At 34.8% G+C, this 24,008-nt stretch overlaps 1 protein-coding gene across 2 annotated transcripts; it reads left to right on the top strand.

Moving 5' to 3' along the window:
- The first annotated feature begins 1,386 nt into the window (after window positions 1–1,386).
- calcrla (calcitonin receptor-like a) lies at window positions 1,387–23,891 on the top strand. 2 transcript variants are annotated; one of them, XM_079426890.1, is made up of 14 exons: window positions 1,387–1,600; window positions 5,803–5,870; window positions 13,283–13,369; window positions 14,537–14,690; window positions 15,235–15,348; window positions 16,192–16,304; window positions 16,408–16,499; window positions 16,594–16,720; window positions 17,277–17,430; window positions 17,513–17,573; window positions 17,770–17,836; window positions 18,128–18,346; window positions 19,534–19,575; window positions 21,425–23,890. In XM_079426890.1, exons 2-14 carry the CDS (start codon window positions 5,868–5,870, stop codon window positions 21,641–21,643), a joined length of 1,452 nt encoding a protein of 483 aa, XP_079283016.1. In that variant the 5' UTR covers window positions 1,387–1,600; window positions 5,803–5,867; the 3' UTR covers window positions 21,644–23,890. The 2 variants fall into 2 exon arrangements, with proteins under 2 accessions (XP_079283016.1, XP_079283015.1); XM_079426889.1 differs by lacking the exon at window positions 5,803–5,870 and having other exon boundaries at window positions 1,418–1,600; window positions 21,425–23,891.
- Window positions 23,892–24,008: the final 117 nt, after the last annotated feature.

Here is a 24,008-nt window from a genome sequence, read left to right as displayed (position 1 = left end):
TACGTTTTTTTCCCCTCCCTCCACAGTGCCACTTATGGATCTATTTAACACTTTTTATGGCTGTTATAAATATTTCTATATCCTTTATCTTTCTTTTCTTTTTTGTAAAAGTTTTCAAATCTACTAATTCTTAATCTTTTTAATGTTAAATCTTTAATATGTTTATGCAGTACTCTCCAAAATGTTTGTTTTGCCCTTGCACTGTGACCTTGAACTCTTGCCATTGTTTGTATGTAATGACTAGAGGCAAATAATGTTTATTTGTTTTTGTTTTTAAATCCAGGACACAGTGATTGAATGTTGTGTCTAACATAAAAAAATCATATAAAATGTGACCAACAGATCATCACTAAGAGAACCACTTACTCCTATATGACTGCATAATTTACTAACATATTAAATTACCAATAGAGTGCCAGCGATTCCATTGTGAAAGGTTTTGTAAGACTTCTTGATGGTTTGAAAAAAGAAAGCACATAAAACTGCTTACGACCCTGTTTTCTACACAAGGAGGAGCTGTTACTCTTAGAAGACATTGTGAAATCCACTACTAGTGGTTAAAATGTCTTTATATGCACTCCTAATAAAGAATTGTATTTGAGTGATCTTTTAGTGGTTTCATTATGGTTGTAATTCATTATGTTAATTAAAATCTGCAAGAGAAGTTTTTCTGCCCCACTTCACATTAGGTGGCTTTAACATTTGCATTCTTAATTTTTATGTACTTGAAATGTAAATAATTTGATACACTATACTTATTGTGTATGTACTGTTTTGTTAAACTGTCATAAGATGGGGGTCATCTTACCCCGGGGGGTATTCCATAAAACAAGTTTACCAAACAAGCCAGGCTTATTTCAGTTAGTCTGACTTATTTTGAACCCAACCAACTTGCGATAATCAGACTAACTGGTCTAAACATGGCTTATTTGGTAAACTTGTTTTATGAAACAGGCCCCCGAGGGTCTAACTTTTCACTTCAGGACAAGAATGTTGTTTACCCCACAAATCTAAAGTAATTACTGTAATTACAAACATCCACATAAAATGTACAATGAGAAAAAAAAACATACAGATAAGCTTTAAAAAATTCAATTTTAAAATGTACACAGACATCTCTAGAGTGTATATATATATATATATATATATATATATATATATATATATATATATATATATATATATATATATATATGCATAATTACATGCATAATAATTATATGCATAATAATCCTAGCTTTAATCAAGTATACATGTGCATTAATATTACTCAGTACTAGTAACAAGGACAATCCTTATAATTTTAAATAACAAAGCAAACAGTGGAAGGAAAGCTCCAGTGTGCCATTGAGGCGGGGATAAGCTGTGATGATGTAACAGGAAGCTACTACACTGGATATCTTGCAGCCTGACAGCCGTCGTCATTCACGCTCTGCGCGTCTCGTGCGCTCTTTCATCTCGCGCTCTGATAGTGTTATATTGTTTCATGCAATCGTGACGCCGCGAAGGAAAGTAATGACTTTTTGTGTTTTTAAATAACAAGAAGACGCGTTCCGTTTTTACCTGAACATCTCCAGAACCCCTTGGATTTAATCTGCAGGTAAGGATAAGCTTGACACAGACTGTTGAATTATAAATATGGTCTGACAGGGAATTAATTTAGCAAGTGCAGCTGGAGCCTCTCCTGTCAAACAGGCTTCATGTCATGTTATAATAACTGCTGACTGAACGGAGTCCAAGACTTCTAATGAATTAATGACAGCTTTAGACTGAGTAAATAAATAACCAAACAGCGGGTTTCTCCGTTTGACTGTTGACGCTATTATGTGTGTAATATCATAAGGGGCAGTTTGGCTCTTGTGTTACTGTAATTTCCTAGCTCCGCTGAGATGCGATGTGAGAGTGTGACCACATTTGTGCATGTCTATATTCAATATTAGAATGATCAAAACTGGATTGCACTTACAAATTGATCATAATTTTAATATTATTATTATTATATTATTTGTATGTACGAACTGCAATATTTTATAATAAAGAATGACTGTACCCTGTAATCGTTCTTTTAAATAAATAAATAAATGTTTTTGAATTGTAAATGAGCAACAATCAATTTCTCTCTCTCTCTCTCTCTCTCTCTCTCTCTCTCTCTCTCTCTCTATATATATATATATATATATATAGAAAGGTTGATTATCTTCCAGATTACTTAGCGAATACAATACTTAATATTTTCGAAATCCACTTAAAGGATAAATTTAGGTAGTCAAAAGTGGTAGAAAAATAGTTTGTTTGTTCAGTTTATTATTTTCTGTAAAGAAAGTGTCTGCTTTGATATAAAATTTGTCAAACTAAAACTGAATTTGCTAGTAATTATTTTGAGGACCTCTAAATATATATCTTTTACATTCTGTCTTAGAACTGTAGCTCTTATTGTTGTACTGCTGTCATTATTCCAAAACCTTACAGCCTACATCAGTGCCAGGAACTGAGAAGATAAAATACCAGTATCATGAAGTAACTAGAAATACCAAGGTGTCTGTTGACACCTAACCTGACAGAAGGGGTCTGACAATCTCTCCAAGGAGGAAGAATTGTGATAATTAGCCAACAGATAGTCTTGTGTTTTTTGGACACATGGTTACATAAGCAGCTGCTTGTACATGATGAAATACTGTGATGAAGCAAAGATTTCTAAAATGATTTTGCACATATGATGCAATGACACTATCTCTGCTTGATGTGCAGTATCTTCCGAAGATCTTTCATGTAAAATTCTATCTTATCTCAAATGGAAGCATCAATTATTATTGCTGATGCTTACGGTAACAGATTTTAAACTTCCAAATGTAAAACTTCATGCGTCGTTTGTGCTATTGGCATGAATAATACCTTAAATCATGCGGCTATCAAAGACCAACCTGAGCAGACACCCACAGAAGCAACGTAACCACCCAGAAATCCCCAGTAATGGCACAGAAGCATGGTAAAACCACTCAGAACACCTTAGCAAAGGCATAGCAAAGCTCTGTTAACCAACCATAACATCCTAGAATCATGGCAGTGCATTTTGTCTGAACAAGCACTCTCCAATATCGCTTATTTTCATAATCAGACCTTATACATAGTGCTGAGGTATGAACAATTTGTGCTATGGATTCTGCTCCATCGGTTGCAAAATTAAAAGGTTAGTGACCGTTCGTCTCTAGGGAATGCGAGCTGGCAAAGAGACCTAACGAAAGAGGATTTGTTAGAGCACGAAAAGCCAATTAATTCTCACACAGAATATGTTAAAGAGCATAGATTATGTTTTTAAAAGTGAATCAATTATTTAGCCTCGCCGTTTGAGAGCCTTTTATGTGGATCTCAATGCAGAGCCCCAAAGCATGCATGTGTTTGTCAGGGTTGAGTGCAGCTTTCAAGGAGGATTTAATGTCAGTGGAACAAAGCTGTGTTCTTGGCCTGGCAACACTGCATTCAGTTACTGTGCCATTACCATGGTTCACCCCTTACCTCCGTCACGGAAACGTGGAGAGCAGACAGTAAACCATGCCAGAATGTTTTACTGAAAATATAGCTATCACAATCCAGTACTCAGTGTAAAAGCCTGCTCTTGAGCAATATACTTTCTAGTCCCACTGGTTGGATTAATAGAATTTGTGCACACTGGTCATAATTAGATGCATGTGAGCTCAAAACACCCCTGAGCATTTGCAAATTAAATGTTTTCTCTATCTCCACCGCAAGACAGCCCATGATATGTCTTGCATTTTTCATTGGCAGCAGTGTCAGAGTACATTATTAGATGCTTTGAATTAATGCAAAAAATAAATAAATAAAAATTAAAAAACAGATTTATTACAGTCAGAGACTTGGTGTCTTGTTTCGGGCATTAAACTGGAGTCGGGCTAATAGGACCATTTCATTTCCTCTCTCCAGATACATTAGGTTTTATGTGCGTTGAAGTGCGGCAAGCCTTTTATCGCAACCCGCTATCTAGCTGTTATTTCCATCACATCTATTTCATTCACTAGTCAGTATTATCACATTGCATTAAACACAAAATGACAAAATCATAAATGTTTTATTTCTAACGGTTATTGAGATACTTGGTAAAGAATTATTGCTCTAGGTATAGCCTTATAAAATATCTCTGTCTGCTGTATACACAAGTAGTTTGACCTATATGCTGCTTCATATTTTTGTGGAAACCATGATACACTACCATTCAAAAGTTGTGGCTAATCCAGGGATCCTCAAATCTGGTTAGTGAGATCTACTTTCCTGGAGTTTAGCTCCAACCCTGATCAAACTGACCTACCTGTGATTTTCTAGTGATCCTGAAGACATTGATTAGCATGCTCAGGTGTGAGCTAAACTCTGGGTTAGAGATCTGGACAGTGGAAATATAAACAGAGCTTCAGAATGAGTTTCTAAAGCTGATATACACTAAAAAAGCTGCCGTTGGCGGACAGCGGCTATACGATTTACTGGCCTCTGCCACCACTCGGAGTGCGGGGGATCCTGGGAACATATTTAGATGAATTAGTGCCCACCCACTTCCAAGTGGGTCAGTCTTGGGCTATCATGTGTCTGTCAAACACTTCCTCTAAAATGGATTTCATTCCAAGGTGGAACTGGATCTTCCTATTCTAATTTTAACACTCTCCTCTTTTCTTTCCCCTTAATCTCTCACTTTTGTTTGCTTCTCACGGAACGTGCTGAAAGTGTTACCTGAGTTGCATAACTCAATGAACGCCTTTCGTGCTAAACCTGCCATGCCGTTCTCTCACGTAAGCAGCGAAGTTGACGGCAGTTCAAGTTCAGGACCTTTCACACGCCTTCTCTAGTCCTGGTGGGTACAGGCTGAAGGCCTGCGGGTTTAAAAATAGGAGTGAATGTGATCAAGTTCCGAGTTTTATTTTCATAGCTCTACGGAATCCAGACTGTTGTCCTGTAGAGGCAGAACTCTTCTGGTCCTGGGTTATGGTCTGCAGAGGAAGTGGTTTTACATGTTAGACACAGAACTAGCTGTCTATACACAACAGGACGCCTCTGGGGATCTTTATGAACACAATGGTCCCCCATGAGTTTTTTCAGCTGTCTAGTTATAATATACTGGGATTCTGGGAATATATTTGCATGTGTTTGGTCAGATTTCCTAGCAGTTTCCCAGCGGTCGTTTTGGATGCTTCATTAAACAAAAAACTTTCTTCATTGCAAGAGCTTCTATGCGATTGTCTTGCATATGGGTATCTGTGCTACATGCTTTCAATAATGCATTTACTGTAAACTATAGATAACTGTTTTTAGCAGGCATAAAAGTTGCAATATAAAGTCAGCTAAACACTTGAATATCTGAATCATGCCAGCTGATACCACTTTATTTACATGCATTTTATTTAGTTGTTCAGCATCCAACTCACCAAAGAAAGCTGCAAATCAAGTAACAACACAAATTAAATGGAAAATTTTACATTTAGAATTTTATTAACACAGGGACAAATTTACTAAACAGCTCAAACAGATGCTAAATGTGACCCTGGACCACAAAACCAGTCTTAAGTCGCTGGGGTATATTTGTAGCAATAGCTAAAAATACATTGTGTGGGTCAAAATTATCGATTTTTCTTTTATGCCAAAAATCAGGATATTAAGTAAAGATCATGTTCCATGAAGATATTTTGTAAATTTCTTACTGTAAATATATCAAAACCTTGTATTTGATTAGTAATATGCATAATTAATTTGGACAGCTTTAAAGGCGATTTTCTCAGTATTTTGACTTTTTTGCACCCTCAGATTCCCGATTTTCAAATATTTGTATCTCGGCCAAATATTGTCCTATCCTAACCATCCATACATCAATGGTAAGCTTATTTATTCACCTTTCAGATTATATAAATTTCTTAAGACTCTTAAGACTTAAGGTCCAGGATCACAAATGTCCTAAGATGCACTGGGGGTATTTGAATATTTGTATGAATTTCAGTTTTTAATATGTGCTGTTACTTGATCTGTAGATTTTCTTTGGTGAATGCTTCATTAAAGGAATATTTTACCCCAAAATGAATATTTGCTGCAGATTTACTCACCCTTGGGTCTTCCAAGATGTAGAGTTTGTTTCTTCGTTAGGACAGTTTTTGAGAAACTTAGCATTACATCACTTGCTCAAAAATGGATCCTCTGCAGAGAATGGGTGCCGTCAGAATGAGAGTCCAAACAGCTGATAAAAACGACACAATCTACACAACTCCAGTCCATCTATTAATGTATTGTGAAGCAAAAAGCTGCATGTTTTTAATAAACAAATTCATCATTAAGATGTTTGTAACTTCAAACTTCATTGCTGTTCTGGTTAAAATATGAGCCCTATCCATAACATTGCTTTCTCCAGTGAAAGTTATGCTGTATGAATCAGGAGAGAAAAATGCACAGGTGAAGACAATCCAAAACAGTTCTAAACAAAAATGTTGGTGGATTCTGATGTGCAAAACAACATTTTTCACTGGAGGAAGCATTATTATGGATTACGGAGTTGTATTAAGGCCAGAAGCAAACGTTTAAAGTTAAATGCCTTAATGATGGATTTGTTTCTTATAAACACACAGCTTTCTGGTGAACTGGAGTCATGTGGATTAGCCTACTTGTGGATTATTGTGATGTTTTTAAACAGCTCTTTGGACTGACATTCTACCATTCTGATGGCACCCATTCACTACAGAGCATCCATTGGTGAGCAAATTATGTAATGCTAATTTTCTCCACATCTGTACATCTTGGATGGCCTGAGGGTGAGAAAACTTTCAGCAAATTTTCATATTTGTGTGATCTACTCCTTCAAACAAAAATGCCTTCATTGCAAGAGCTACACGATTACCTTGCATATGGGCATTAGTGTTACATGCTTTAAATAATGCAATAATGCATAATGCTAGAAAGAACTATGTTTTAGCAGCAATATTTTTAAAGGACGTTCTTTGCCAATGTTTAACACTAAAAGTTAGAATGTGCTGTCAGCTAAGCACTAGAATATTTGAAACGTGCCAGCAGATACCACTTGAGTTTTTCAGCATCCAATTCACCAAAAAAATCTATAAATAAAGTAACAGCACAAAAATAAATAACTGAAATGATAAGAATATTTAAATTACCCCAGTCCATTAAGCATCTGGTTGAGCTGTTTAGTAAATTCACCCATTGCATAAAGATCATTTTCAAATTTTCCATCATGACATGCATCTGAATCCAGACACTCAAGAGCAAGTTATGACAAACAGTGGAAACACTTTGGGGATGGATTATGGTGTGAGCCCTGAAATAGCTTTAAATATGTATTTACTCTGCAGGTGTTATTCTGGAGCAGCTTGTGATGGCTTTATTTTTAAATGTGTATTTTTGTAACTTAATATGACCCGCTTTGCCACCCTGTTTTATTTCTGTTCTCCTTGGGGTGTTTATGTCAGTAGCCACACTGGAGGATAATGGTTGCCCCTGGGGTTCTGCATATTCAGCTGTACTAGGCAGGAAAGGGTGGTTCACATTACCGAGCATCAACATTAGCAGATTTGTCCAGGTAGTTAGCTGCTGTGTTTCATAACAGCAATTTGCTGACCTGATTTGGCAGATGCTGGTGTAGCTTTCAGTCTGAATTAAACATTTATACTTTTTTGCTTAACCCTCAACTTTTTATATGCTGCTTTTCATACACTCTGGCTCTATTTTAAGTTAAAGCACTGGTATATTTGTCAGATTGTGTTACAGTGTATGTTTTCACACCCTTTTTTGTAATATCCTGCAGCTATCTAGATGAACCTGATGCTCAGGTTTATATAATCCCTCAAATTGTTGCTGCATTAGCTGCTTTTGTTGAAACATCATAATCTAACATTGAAATAACCTTATTATGTTTATTTCATAGAAAACAAATACGACAAGCTTGTGTCTACTGTGGTTCTCAAAAATGGATCTCAGGTCTAAAGTAAAAATGCTAAATGCACATAATAAACACAAATAATACACACACACACACACACATTTTTGTGGTTTATGGGGACTCTCCATAGGCGTAATGGTTTTTATACTGAATAAACTGTATGTGCTATTGCCCTACACCAACCCTACACCTAAACTTAGCCCTCACAGGAGACTTTGTGCATTTTTAGATTTTCAAAAAAACACCATTTAGTTTGTTTTTTAAGCCTTTTGAATTATGGGGACATAGGCAGTGTCCTCATAAACCACCTTCATATTGTAATACCTCTGTCATACCCATGTCATTATACAAATTTGTGTCCTCATAAACCACATAAACACACACACACACACACACACACACACATACATATATACATACTGAAGTGCTGAAAATTCAGCTTTGCGATCACAGAAATAGATTACATTTTAAAATATAGCCCATTAAAATAGCAGAAAACAGCTGGAAATAAAATTGGAATAATATACACTTATTATAATATTACTTTTTTATCAAATAAATGCAACTTTTGTGAGAATAAGAATCATCTTTTTTAACAACACAGAAAAACTTGATTAATCAAATATGAGTTTACTTACAACATGAATAAAAATGGAATCTGGTAATAATTGTGATAATACTTTTGCACATTGTACATTTTGAAGTTTGAGTTTATGTTTTATTTACTTACATGTACAAAAAAAATCTGAAATCAAAAAGTAAAAAAAAAAAAATAAATAACCACTGCATTACGGGACTGTTAGAGATGAGGATGTTAATGCACATAAATGTGATTCAGAATTGCTAATTGCATAGACTAATCTAATAAAAAAGACATACTAAAAATTTCTGAAGCTATTTACCTGTTACTGGCATCACAGCCATCACTGCCTATAAAGCAGAACTAAAACCATCATATACATTGTTGCACATGTGACGGATAGTTGTGTATGGGTGTGGAAGGGCACAGGGATCAAACAAAGTAAAAGCTTGGCATTTTCTAATGGTCTGTTCTACAATCCACCCTCCTACTTAGGCCTTCTAAGAAAATTCAGAGCAGCTTTCTCTCTGACAACATTGCCAGCCGTGTTCTCCAGCATCTGCATGACTTCATTATGATTCGCTTTGTAAAGCTCAACATCTGGTTGTGCCCAAGGCAAGCTGTGAGCCAATGCTGGATTCATTTTCATGTTCAGCTAATGCACACCAGCTGCAACCAACAAAAAAATCCACAAGAGTGGAATCACATGAAAGGATGGTTTGAGGATTTGAGGTGCCCTGACAAAACAAAGGGGTGGAGTGAGTGTGTAAAGGAGTGAACTGCACCTGATGGCTTTGGGCTGTTATGTGCAAATCAGGTGGCAGGTTACAGCTGAGAATATCTGGCGCAAAGACAGCTGTTGCCCTTTTGTTTTTTCTACAACATGTATCTGGTCTTGTTCCAGATTTGTTTGTTTTTTTTGCAAAAATACAAAAGACTTGCTAGTTACAAGAAAGAATGGGTTGCATTTAGGAGCGGTGTTAAAGAAAAAATAGATGAGTTTGTTTTTTCATCAGAACAGATTTGGAGATATTCAGCATTGAATAGCAGTGAATGGGTGCCGTCAGAATGAGAGTCCAAACAGCTGATTAAAAACATCACAATAATCCACAAAGTAATCCACACGACTCCAGGCAACTAATTGATGTATTGTGAATCAGAAAGCTGTTTATTTAATAAATTGTTTTGATGTTAATGATAGATTTAGTACTAAATTTCTCCAAATCGGTTCTGATGCAGAAACAAATTCATCTTGGATGGTTCGCAGATAAGTACATTTTTTGGGGGGGTAAACTTTCAGTTACTTGAAACTATAAAAAATAATTTTAGTAAATTAAAATGAACCTGAAATAAAATAAAATATAAATAACAGAAAAAAAAACCTTAATCAAATGTAAAAAATATTGCCTTGGCAACTAACCAAAATAAAATAAGTTTAAGTACTAAAACTGCTAGAACTAAAATTGAAGGAAAAATTAAGGGTAAAAAATATATATATAGATACACATACACAATAAAGCATTCAACCAAATTACTAAAACCTAAAATTATAATTAATATATAAAAATAAAAGCTAATTCAAAAGTTTAATTACTAAAATTAATAGAACTAAAACCTAAGATAAAATATAAAAAATAAAGGCTAATTCAAAATATTATTAAATACTATAATAGCACATCAATGATACTAAAATAACACATCTTGTCAAATATAATAAACTTTGTCCACTTTTTACACACAGCTAGCTATCATATGACATCAAAAGACTTGGAATATAGAGGGCATGACTCATATGGGCTACTTTTATGGTGTCCTTTTCAAAGCTTGACAGCTGTGTATGGAGCTGTGTGAAATTCTTCAAAAAACACCCCTTTGGTTTTCCATATCAAAAACAGCAGCAATTTTTTTTTGGGAATAAAATTAGGAGTAAATATTGACAGATTTTTCTTGGATTTCAATTGAAAATATTTTAAGGAGTGTTTATCTTGAGTGCACAGTTTCAATGTTTACATGTGCATCTCTAATGGAAACGAGATTGATACAAATTGTGCTCAGGGCATATTTACGTCCATATGTGCCACTGGGTCTGAGTCGAGTATGTAGCTGAGCGATAAGTCTAATCGCTGCAGATCACATTGTGGGAGTTCTGAGCGAGCTGGGGTTATTCTGAAAATAGGAAAAGGTAATTATGACTGCTCAGGAGGAACTTGGACAGAAAGCAAACATCCTTTGGTCACTGTCGGATGTTTACAAGCTTCAACTGTATTCAAAACAATAGCGCCGATAAATCAGAAAAAAATTCGTACAAAATCTATACACAAGTACACAGTCCTGTGCCACTTTTTTTTAATTGTCAGTTTTTATTTTTTGTTTAAATATAAGACTTCACATGTGATCGATATATGTATGATACATTGTCTGCTAAGTACCACACGTCAAAGTTTTATATATTACCCAATGAGGTATAAAGGGAGATTGCCTGACCAACAAAGTGACCTTTTTGTCTATCGATTGCAACTGTAATAAGGTAACACATAAGCGACATAGTCTGGAACGCTCAGCTATTTATCAGATTGCATGTTTGCAGGAAAGTGTGTCATTTTCTCTTATGAATAATGGCCCCAACAAGTGTTATTAAAGGAAGCGTTATTGGATTTCCATTTGTTGGATAAGTAAGGATGGAGACGACTGGTCATTACTCAGAGTGTGCGTGCACTTACCCTCGATTATTTCCTGCTCATTCTGAATTGTTCTCCACTTGATGTGGCACATGAATGATTTAACTTCGGCAGTGACCACAATGCAAATGTATTTAGATTAGCGTTCACCACAGTACTAGTATGTACGGAGCTTCTCATGACATACGGGAAAAAGTATTGGGGATAAAATAAAGAATGTCTTAATTTGTGCTCATGTATTAAAAATGTGTTCCCTTTTTTTAGTTAAATCGTGCCCATGTTTAATTCATTTGTTCCCTTATATTAGCTAAATTGTGTACTAAAATGTGTTTCTTTTATTAAAACAAAGGCATATGGACACAAGAGATATCAGCAAGTACGATAATTATAACCAAAAATATTTTAAAATTATTCTAACATTGAAAGCCAAAAAAAGTTTAAATCCTGCCTTGCAATTATCTTAAAACATAACTGCAATGCACACTTAGAACAGCTTAAACAGAACATTATCTGCCATTGTTGTGGACACTAATATAGTTTTCATTGTAGCTTACCTAAAACTAGTGAAAACAATTAGTAAAATGTTGCAAATATCACCTTAGGGTATGTCTTAGGGTTGCATGCATGTAATTATGCATAATTTGTTATTTTAATAGTAAGTACATGTAACGTGCAAAATGTCCATTTTTTTTTTAAATTCATGTTTCATATGAATTATTTCTAATTTAGTAAATATTATATTAAACTGAATAGTGTGTAATAATTTAATATTATTAAATTAAATAGAAAATTAAATTAAATGAAATCATATATCGGCTTCATATCAGCCACCCTGCTCTCAACATCAGCCATTAAAAAAAATCAATATAGGTCGACCACAAGTAGATTGTACAGTACATACAGTGTATGTTATTGCATTCAAAAAGTTAACACAACCTCTTAAAAACAGCTATGATGCAAAACAAAGGCTATTTAAAAAAAGCACAAACTGAACTTGCTCCATCTCTCCTCATCCCCCGAGTACTGAGATGATTTATCTGTCAAATTCAAACAGTTAAAATGGCCATAACACGGATCCAGTTTCCTCCCATGTGCTTGTACTCAGAGGTTTCATCGGCAAGGGAAAATACCGCTGTTTGTTCAAGTAGTGCGATCAACGGAAGATAAAAGAGTGCGGATATCAATAGAGGACAGATATCAGCATGACCAGCCTGCAGAGTGGCTAACAAAGGCTCTAACCTTCATGTTTATTTCCTCAAATGGAAAAGTAAACAGCATTATTTCAGCTGCAGCCAATGACGCAGCTACAAGCAGTGGCCCTTGGGATCCGCCAGTGCTGTTTCATGATATGCTGCATTGTGGGTAACATTACGACTGGCTTTCACCGTCTGTTTCTAATTTGCAATACCCCCCTTTTCTTTCCCCCCGACACTCCTGCAAGAGTGTGACCCAATATGAGCAGCGTAAGTCCAAACAGACCTGAAGACATGCCATAACGTCCATGTGAGCAGTCAAGGGACATTATTTAGTAATATCAGGGAACGTTTCTCCACATCAGCTACTCTATTGCGTATGAGGGTCCCTCATTGACTAAACCATTCTTGGTGAACTGGGATTTGAAGAAACTGCACAATCTAGGTTAAAGTGTTTGCTTGACCTGGCTAGAATCACAAAATAACCATTCTACGTATGTGAATATTCAAGCTGTATTTGAAATTGTTTATCTAGTTATATAATTGAGCAATATTGAGAATAGTGGAATGGTTTATTTGTCCATTAATTTAAGGATTTGTCATTGGACTAATTTACTCATTAGACACAGGGCATTTGATGTGAATAGGTTCAAACAGTCTATTTAAGTGAACTGATTCCAGCTTGATAAGAGTTATAAGAACTGAAGTAACCATCAGAGACAGTAGAGTTCAAATATTACAAATTTGTATTCTGTGCATGTGTGTCTGTATGTTTCTGTGTGGCCGTGTTTGCAATAAGCTAGAGAAGAAGACAAGCACTTCTGTTTGTGTCAATAACCGCATAAGAGCACTTAGAACTGTGCAGAGTGTTTTATTGACATTACCTTCCTTGCAGATCGATACTGGGTCATTGCAAATGCCAAAGAAGATGACAGCTTGCAGCTGGATGATCTGTCTGTTTCTGCTGGGATCTGTCACTGAGGTGAAAGATTATTTGCCTCATTATATTTAAAATATGGAGTGGTGCAGAGATAAGATTTTTGTTGGCCAACCCGGAAATTAGCAGCACCCTGGTTTCAACAACAACTACTAAAATTGACAGAACACAAAAAAATACTAAAATTTGAACAAAAGATTTTTAAAAACTGGTTTAAAATATTAATAATTGCTTTGGTTGGATGTTTAATGTCCCCAGCAACCTCTATAGTCCCATTCATCCCCAACAGCAGTAAAAGCTTTTTAAAAAATCATAAATTCAATAACAATGTAGTTTATGTCACAGAAAAAATAGAAGAAAAAAAAGAAAATATCTTGCATTTGTGTTAACCACAGACCTTATTTCAGGCATTTATCCAATTCAAATTATTATGTTGATAGTCCACTTTAGACATTTCTACTAACTATTAGTTACTTTGTAACTACATGTCAACTAATTCTCATTAATTTGCAACTACATGTCTACTAATTCTCAGAGTAGACTGTTAAGGTAGGTTTATGGTTAGTAGAATAAGTTGACATATACTTTCAAAGTTTCTCATAATCAATATGTTGTATGTTGTGGACCCATCAAAATAAAGTGTTAGAAGATATTAAGCAGACTGTCTTCTAATACTCTAATGACTACTAGTTGACATTTAGTTGCAAAGTTACTTACTGTTAGTAGAATGTCTAAAGGGGACTATTGGAATAAAGTGTTACCAAAACTTTGACTTCTGGATGATGGAACCAGAAGTGCTAAAATGCTTACTCATTTCAGAGTTTTGGGCTACAAAATACATGATACTCTATTACAATATAGGGTAATGTCTTTGATGTTAATGTCTCAAAATGGTATATTATGTGTAAGCAAAGCAGCTGCTTAAGTAAATTACAATGAGCAAATAGTACAGAATACATTAGGTAGCATTTAGCAACTTTAAGTGAATATATGGAGTTTGTGCAACTATGTGTTTAATTTACATTTACATCCAAAGTGACTATATGGAATTAATCCCCTGTCCCCTGTCTATAGTTAAGAATAACCACATGTGGTAGTAATTTTACATTTACCTGTCTCATACATCTAAGGAAAGAAACTTGAATGAGATGATTGTTTGTGAAATCAGCCTGTTCTCAGACATTACTTTCATAATGTGCCTATTGTTTGCAGTTCATTGTTCTAGCCAGTCCTGAGGTTAACGAAAGCCAGCAACAACATCCTCAAAATGTGTACCATGACATCGGTGTTACCAGAAACAAGATTGTGACGGCACAGTTCGAGTGCTATCAGAAGATCATGAAGGACAGCAGTCAAGACAGAAGAGGTAGACAAGAGTTTTTACAAGACAGAGATCAAGTTGTATTATTCTGTATCCTGACAATGTGTCATTTACATGTTACTTTACAGATATTCATTCTGCGATTATTGATTTGATGCTACAGCAAGCACGCACATGTGTCATGCTAAAATAATAATATAAGCCTCTCATAGAGTATGTATTGCAAACGTTGACAGTAGTTTTTTGTCATCCTGTCTAATTAGTACAGCAAGAACACACAAAGCCTCAGGTGGCTCATATTCATTCTGTTAGGAAGAGTGCATTTGGCCCCACTGGGTGGCAGGACAGCTGTGAAATATTAGCTCCGTTCCAAAACCTAGTAGACTTCATACTTAGCATCCTAAGCAAGACACAACAATGACTGATTTGGAACACTTTCCATAAGCTGCAGAACACCTATAGCACACGGGGGACTGGGTTTTGGAAAAAGCTGGTAGAACTAAGAATAGTGATAATGAAAACAGGAAGTTGCAGTTTCCCAGTCTCCACAGAAACCAATAAATGTTTTGGGCTTTTTTCAAATATCTAGTTGACCCAGTGTGCAACAGGACCTGGGATGGATGGTTGTGTTGGGACGACACAGAGACTGGCGTCACTTCTGAGCAACACTGCCCTGACTATTTCCAGGATTTTGACCCTACAGGTGAATATTCAAGTTATAAGGTTTAGTGTAAGTGCTTTCTACTCATCTGCCTAATACGCATACATCATTGTCAGTTCTTTCACTCCATTATCCCAGACTTGTTTTCTGCCCTGAAGTAAGGTAAGGTGAATGGATGAGCATGTTTTCAATATTAAAGACATTTTCCAAGTTTAATAAATTTTGCAGTAATGTTATTAATATCTGTAATAATTTCTAACTTTAATCTTAAAAAGAGCTTAGAAAAATAGCAGTAAAATATCACTTTATGACTTTTATTTATTTAATTTTTTTTTACATTTTTTGAACAAAGCCTGGCTTTTACAGCAATAGAAAAACTATACATGACGAGGAAAATAAATAAATAAATACGTATAGTTTATTTATTACATTTTTTGTTCAATAAATTTTGCATTGAAGTTAGTTACTTTCTAAAATTAATCTTAAAAATTGCTTGGAAAAATATCTATATTACATTAGCTATTATTTTTCTCTACAGACAAAAAAAAAACAGTGCTTGTTTTTTAATAATTTAACCACTTACAACATATACAGAACCGAACAACAGAAAAAAAATACATGGAGAAGAAAGCAAGAGGAGGGAAAAAAGAAAGATATATACATATAAAATTAATGTAAAAGATATATATATAAAAAAAAAATAATAATAAAAAATTAAAATGAATTAATAAAGCACAACATAAATACAAGACAGGAGTATTGTGACATACCATATCTAAAAATATTGCTAAGAGCTGACAAACAAATGAAGCTTTCACCATGTCTAGACTTCATATCGATGCTTCTCTTGGTAACATGTTTGGGTTTACTTCTGTTTCTTTGCAGAAATGGTCACCAAAATATGTACAGAAAGCGGGCAGTGGTTCTTGCATCCTGAGAGTAATCGCACATGGACAAATTTCACCAGATGTAATTTGCACACTACTGAAGGACGCAGGGTATGAGCATGAACACTACAAACACTTGAGATGGATATAAACACACATTTGAATTGGCCTGCAGAATATACACTTCATGACTCTATTGTTTGTGTGATTGCAGACTGCAATGAATTTGTTCTACTTGGCGCTAATTGGTCATGGGCTCTCTTTAACATCTTTGTTCATCTCGCTAGGCATATTCTTTCATTTCAAGTAGGTGCAAATCTCTCTTTCACTACTGTATTCAAGCTTTAATGGTTTATAACAATTATCTCGTCATATCTTGCTGTCTTTTTTGTGCCTATAGGAGTTTGAGCTGCCAGAGAATTACCCTGCACAAAAACCTTTTCATTTCCTTTGTATTAAACTCCATCATCACTATCATTTGGTTAACAGCAGTGGCAAACAACCAAGAACTAGTTCAGGAAAACCCAGTAAGTAGTGTGTATTGACAGTAACTTGTCATTTTTTACTCACCCGTTTATTTATTGGCTTTTTTTTTTTTCCAACAGCGAGTTCACAATTCAGACTTTTTTTCTCAGAACTGTGAGTTTATATCTTATAGCTAGTTGTGAACTGGTAATTGCGAATTTACATCTGACAAAATTTTCGTTTTATTTTCTCTGAACTCTGACAGAATCTTGCAATTCAGTTTTTTTTTTTTGTTTCCATTATGGAATAAGGGGAAAAAACTTAATTGTGACTTTTTAGCGCTCAATTTTGTCGCAATTGTGAGTTTATGAATTGAGAATCTCACAATTCAGACAATTCTAATTGTGAGGAAAAAGTCAGAAACGTAGAATTTTAAGAGGAAAACTTAATAATTTTGCATCTATTGCCATACAATCAGACTAACCTGTTATGGAACAAAAGGGTGAATAAATAATGACTAAGTATTTTCAGCTTTTCTTTGATCATTTAAAAGCATTACAGCATGTCACCTATCTGCTGTGCAAATCATTATTAAATGTCCATGTTGCTTTTGTTCAGATCAGCTGCAAAGTATCACAATTTATCCATCTGTACATCTTTGGATGCAACTACTTCTGGATGCTTTGTGAAGGAATTTACTTGCACACGCTCATTGTTGTGGCTGTTTTTGCTGAAAAACAGCATTTAATGTGGTATTACCTTCTTGGATGGGGTGAGTGTTCTAATAAATCAAAGCTATTTATTTACAGCATTAATTGCATAAACTTTCAAGCTCTATCTGTTTTAAATAACAGGTTTCCCTCTTATACCTGCTACAATACATGCCGTAGCCAGAAGTTATTACTACAATGATAAGTGAGTATTCTTGCTCTGTAGCTTTAAGTTAAATTTATTATTATTATAATTGCTAATGCAGGATATCATAGTGAGATTAGTTTTTGTAATTTGTACTCTTATAAACAACACTCAAATCCTTTTTCTTAAGATTCTTACCTAAATCCATGTGAAGTAAAGCAAAGGTTCGGCTAATCCTTTCCTTCCCAATCCGCAGTTGTTGGATCAGCTCAAGTACTTCTCTGCTATACATTATTCATGGCCCTATCTGTGCAGCACTGGTGGTAAGACATCTGGATGTTTTTGTCCTTTTTGTTTCCAAAACATCTTTTTGTGCAAGACTAATTATAATATTTTGGTATTTTTTGCGTAAATTACATCCAGAAGTTTGTATTTGCCAATCTTAATTTATGTTTGAGCAGTCAAGCACAATGTTTACATGTATCAGTACATCAAAAAGAACACTAGGATCCTAAAGTGGTTTGAAGTTACCTACATCTCTCTCTTTTGACATCTGCCAGCCAGCTGGGATCTTTTTGTTTTGCGTTTGCCATTCATCTTGCCTGTCCTTCCAGGTGAACTTGTTCTTTCTGCTGAACATTGTACGAGTTCTCATCACCAAACTGAAAGTGACGCATCAAGCAGAGTCTAGTTTATATATGAAAGCTGTCCGAGCCACCCTCATTCTGGTTCCACTGCTGGGCATCCAGTTCGTTCTCCTCCCATACAAACCTGGGGGACGGGTTTCTTCTGAAATCTACGACTACATCATGCATATCCTAATGCATTATCAGGTAAGCAGTCAAATCAGTCTCCATGTCATCTTACAGATGAGAGCCCAACATTAACATTTTGCCACATCTGCCAATGCCTAAAATATAATTTTAATCATGCAAAATGGATATTGTATATGGCAGTTTTTTAAATATACAATACATGCATACATTTGCGATCAGTAAGACCGTTTAGGTTTTTGAAAAAGGTCTGTTACACTCATCAACGCTGCATTTATTTTAACAAATATAGAGTGAATACAGTAATATTGTGAAAATAATTGTTTTCTATTCAAATATATTAGAAAATGTATTTTTTTCCCTGTGATGACTTTTCAGCATCATTACTCCAGTCTTCGGTGTGACATATTCCTTCAGAATTCATTATATATGCTCATTTGATGCTCAAGAAACATTTCTTATCAATTTTCAAAACAGTTGTGCCGCTTAATATTTCTGTAATACTTTTTTTGAGGATTTATGAATATAAAGTTCTAAAGAAGAGCATTTATCTGACATAGAAATCTTTTGTAAATGTATTCACTGTCGCTTGATACATTTGATTAATCCTTGCTGAATAAAGGTATTATTTTTTTAAATAGTTTTTTATAAAACCACAGAGAGAACTAAATAAATAAAAAAAAAACAAAGAGAAAAATCTTATTCTGAAAAAAAGAAAACTTAAAATAAGTAATGAAATACTAAATGAGATAAAGAAATTATCACTCAAAGTGTTATACAGTATACATAATTGAAAAAAAAAAATTGGGAAGAAAATAAATATTTTTACTAGTGGTCTTTTTTAATGTGCTATGTGTGTTGCCACTGGAGTTCTGGAACTTTAGGCTTTCTAGATAAATATCAGAAATTAGCTAAATTGTCCACTAAAGCAAAAATCAGTAGAACAAAGACATTTCTTCTTTAGCTGATGGTTTAAGTGAGAAGCCTTAGCTGGTACTGCTAGACGTAGCTGAATCGGCACAATAAATAATGCAACAAAACAGGCTTGTCATCCCAGATGATTTTCTGTGCACATCAGAGCACTCGCTCTAGCAAAATGTGTCAAAACACAACGGAGAACAGTACTCAACACCATCCGAGAAACGATTAGTGAAGAGCTTGCGATCTAGGAGATTATAGTTTAGCAGTGCAAGATAGCAGTTTATGCTGATTTGCTGCTGACTTGCATTTCTGATTTTATTTTTAAGGGACTGTTGGTGGCCACAATCTTCTGTTTTTTCAACGGAGAGGTAAGTGTTTACCCAGCTGAAATGAAAAATTTCCTGTTTATCTGCAAGGAATTATGGATTGTGCAACATCCTTTTCCTTGAAAGCAAAGCTCAGATATGGAGATTCTGTACTGGCTGTTTAAATCCTAAAAACATTGGCAGATGTCCACATGTACCAATACGAATGCCTGACTCAGAGGGAACCTGTGTTTTTGTTTTTGCATTGAGCTGTTTTAGAGGCACTGTGGTAATAAGGCATGCAGAAGTTATTACGGATAATATCACAGGTCCAGCAGTTAATACAGCCTTTATGCATAAATGGATGACTGGTCAATATGATATATGTGAGAGTTTGCTATTCGCTTTCAAACTGTATAAGGAAAATCTGTACCAAATATATAAGAAGGTAAATGTGACAATCGATTTTTGATATATGTTTTGAATTTTGTTGCAGTGCTATTTTAGCTCCGATGCCAGACTTAATTTGTCATCAATAAACAATTTAATTAATTAATTTAGTAAATTATCCCTTGGTTTGTGTACCAGAGAAAATAAAGAAAGAAATTGTATAGTAATTATTTTAATTAAAATATGGAAAATACTATATGGTTATTTAAGCAATGACCAGTGTTATTTTAGTATCATTGAAATACTATTATAGATGTTTATGACGATTTTGAATTATCTTTTATTTTATACTTTCATTTAATTTTAGTTAAGGTTTTATTCATTTTGTTGTATTTGTAATTCTTATTCTGATACTTATTCTTGTTATTATATTTTAAATGTAGTTTTTATTTATTTTTATTTCAGTTTTAGTTTTAGACTATTTTAGTATCAAGTTAAACTAAATGAGAAATTTTACCTTGGCCTACCTACTGTAACTTAAAAATAAATAAATAATGCTTAACGGGGACCTATTATGCCCCTTTTTACAAGATGTAAAATAAGTCTCTGATGTCCCCAGAGCGTATATATGAAATTTTAGCTTAGAATACCCCACAGATACATTTTTATTTCTTTGCCACTTTTAGGGTATGAGCCCAAACGTGCTGATTTTGAGTATGTTGCTTTAAATGCAAATGAGCTGTTGCTCCCGGAGAAGAGGGCGGAGCTTCAAAAGCTCAAGCTCCAGCATTAGCAGTGCTAGCCCTTGCAAATAAACATTCCACTATTAGAACAAGCCTGTTATCTTTACAGAAAACATACTCGGTTTCAAAGTCAGTCGTCTGATTATACTGTGCATAATAAATTTGTGCTTATGAATTACACAGACAGGGAGCACAGTGGGATAAAAATAACAACATAGCTGGTCTCATGCTGTCACAAACTTTATAAGTCCCACTTTTGATCATGAGCTTGACAACTTCAAGCGATCAACTCACATTGCTTTCATGCAACTTTTAACTACCACTTTCCTATTTAAGCTCATTCTGGTAGCACTTGAAGGCAGCATCAGTGAAAACAGGCAGAGACAATGATAGCTTTAGCAGTTAGCCTTACAGCGTGCCAAGAAGCGCTTTCAGAAAGGCAATTTGGAAAACCAACTCATGATACTTATTTTGTCTGGAGCTGACGTTCACGCACAAAGTGTTGGTTTTACATTTAGGGGCCGTTACCAATTTTTTCCAGAATATTTCCTTTGAAAATGACACAACTGTGTTCAAACACCTTATAAAAGGGATTTTTGCATAATAGGTCCCCTTTAAGTTAACTATGATAATGAACTATTACTAATATATATGTATATATATTTTATTTTTTTGAGAAAAGTGAATTGTTAAAGGCTCAGACCACAAAGATAATGGATTATTCATGCTGCGTAATGAATGATTTCTGTTGACTGAGCATCTGTCCGTATCTTCCTCAGGTCCAAGCGGTTTTGAGAAGGTACTGGAATCAGTACCGCATACAGTTTGGAAGCGCCATCATACAGTCTGATGCTCTGAGGTCTGCGTCGTACACGGCATCCTCCATTACAGAGGTCCAGGGCTGTTACAGCATCGACGGCCACACAGAACACTTGAATGGCAAAAGCTGCCATGACATTGACAACAGCACCTTGAAACCAGAGAATCCCTTTGCCTGATGCCACTGAACGTGGCAGTATGCCGCTTAAACAAAAAAATAAACTGTTGACTACAGCGACAGCTGTCACATGGCTGAATCGGACCATTTTACCCATAATTCACTGCTCATTCTCTCTGAAGGATGGAGCAAAGCCATTTCTCCTAGAATTTACATGGAAAAACATTTTGCTACCGTCATTTAATGTTAAATGGACAAATATAAGCATTACCGGCCCTGTCTTTGTACTTTGCAGTATTTTAGTTTGCTCGACGGCTGTGTGCAGTTGAATCAAGTGTAAATGTTCGGCTCTTTTTTTTAGATTTCATCTGTAATGCACTTCTTTGTCTTATATTTGTCCCTGTGATAAAAAAAGATTAATTATATATCTAATCCAAATCATGACCACACTAATGATAAATTTATATTTTTACTAAAAGACAAAACTATATGTATGTTGAAACATAAACATTTTAAAGTGCCCAGAGGCCAGTGCCGCTTTTTCTTTTTTAATAATAATTTAGTAATTATTTGAATGTAATTCTGTTATTTTCCTGTGAAGACAGTAGCCAATATAGACAACTGACAAGAACTAAATTGAAGATTTTGTATTTTTATTATACTCCATTTTGGTTGCTAATGCTATTTATTGGAAGGATTCAAAGTAAATCTGTTATTTGACTCAAATCACAGATATAATAATTCATAAACACCTGCTTTAGGGACCCCTAAAAATACATTGGAGATTGGACCATAATTTATGTAACATTTCTAGGTTTAGTAAGAACTCAGTATGAAGGCCTATAGTACGAAAACAAGCTTTCCACTTTATCTAAGATATGTTTCTCAACTTTTATGCTTATTTTTTCACAATTAAATTTATACTACACATGCCACATTTTCAGTGTTTTTGACTTCATATTTCTTGTAGTGCTCAGTCATGTACTTATCTTTTAATATGTGGCTTTTGAGAAATAAGGTACAATAACCCACTAGAGTGTTACTCTGCAAATTTTCCTATGACATGCTTGGAGTGTTTGAGATATTGCTCTTGTGTCAAAGGCAGGGATTTCTTTCACACACTCTACCTAAATTCAATTACATTCCATATGATTTGAATAATGTGCCCAGTGTTTGTCACAGCGTTACCTAAACTCACTCCATTTTCTCTGACAATCAACAAGTTTTCATAATGCTTAAAGGCATAGTTCACCCAAAAATAAAAATGTCTTTATCTACTCACCTAATACTGAATGCGGACAATAAATAATGTAACCCATATCTGACTCATGGACTACATTCTAAGTTTTCAAAAGTCATACAATATTTAAATTTCAATCTGTTCACTTTACATGACAAATAGATTGAAATGCAAGTCATTATTGACTGGAAGTTAAATTATTATTTTGGATCGGTTCTGTTCAGGAAGCCAATTTATGTGCCTCACAAATACATATGTGAAAAATGTTTTTTGGGTGAACTATTCAAATAATTTCTGCTTTTTTCCATATGCAAACCGTGCAAAAACAATTGTTGGCAATGCTACAAATGCGGGAATGTGCTTGTATTAATTATGTAAATATTATATTCTTGGCTGTAATCACATTTGAATATTTTATAGGGGTGTGCATAATATCGATTTGTACTGCAGATATGATGTGTGTGCGTTTCTTCCACCCTAAACAGGAACGTTACTCATTCTGGGTTCAGAACAAATCAGTATTAATATTGCAAATCACGGCACTTCACTGCATGCAAACAAATGCCAATCATACATATTGTATCATTTCATCAGGTTTTCATCATCAGACTCAACTCAATATTCTTCTCCTTGAATGTCATTTATTTTTCATGAATGTGTGCCAATTACTGTTGCTCATTTTTGTTGTGTTTTTTTGTGATAATTTGTGTTTTAGTGAAAGCAAAACACTCACTGCAGGACGGTTTCATATGTTTCATACACGTTTTTTTGACCTGGTATTTAAGGTTGTACTTTGTGTGAAAGTAAATTTTGCTTTCAAAGTTTTATCATCAGAATAGTTGTATTGTGTATATGCTGCACCTAAATTCAACCACTTCAGATGTTCTTTTCTGTACGAATGTAATTTGTCTTTTGTTCTCTTGACGTGTATGCGTGTAACATTTATTTCAGAAAATGTGGGGAGTGTTGCAATCATGTGTATCGTATTATTCTGTAATTATAGAGGATTATTTCAAGTGTCCTGTTTGCATGTTAATGCGTGTTTCATTAAAAGCACTGAGTGGGGATGAGACATTGGTCAAAACATCAAAGCACATCAAAGGTTCCACTATTCACATTGAAGAGGATTGAAGTCAGTTTACTTAAATTCCAAGGGCAATCTAATGGTGTCCTCTCACAAAGTCAT

Source organism: Barbus barbus (genome assembly GCF_936440315.1).
Source record: "Barbus barbus genome assembly, chromosome: 10".
Lineage (NCBI taxonomy): Eukaryota > Metazoa > Chordata > Actinopteri > Cypriniformes > Cyprinidae > Barbus > Barbus barbus.
This window is presented reverse-complemented; position numbering and strand designations above follow the sequence as displayed.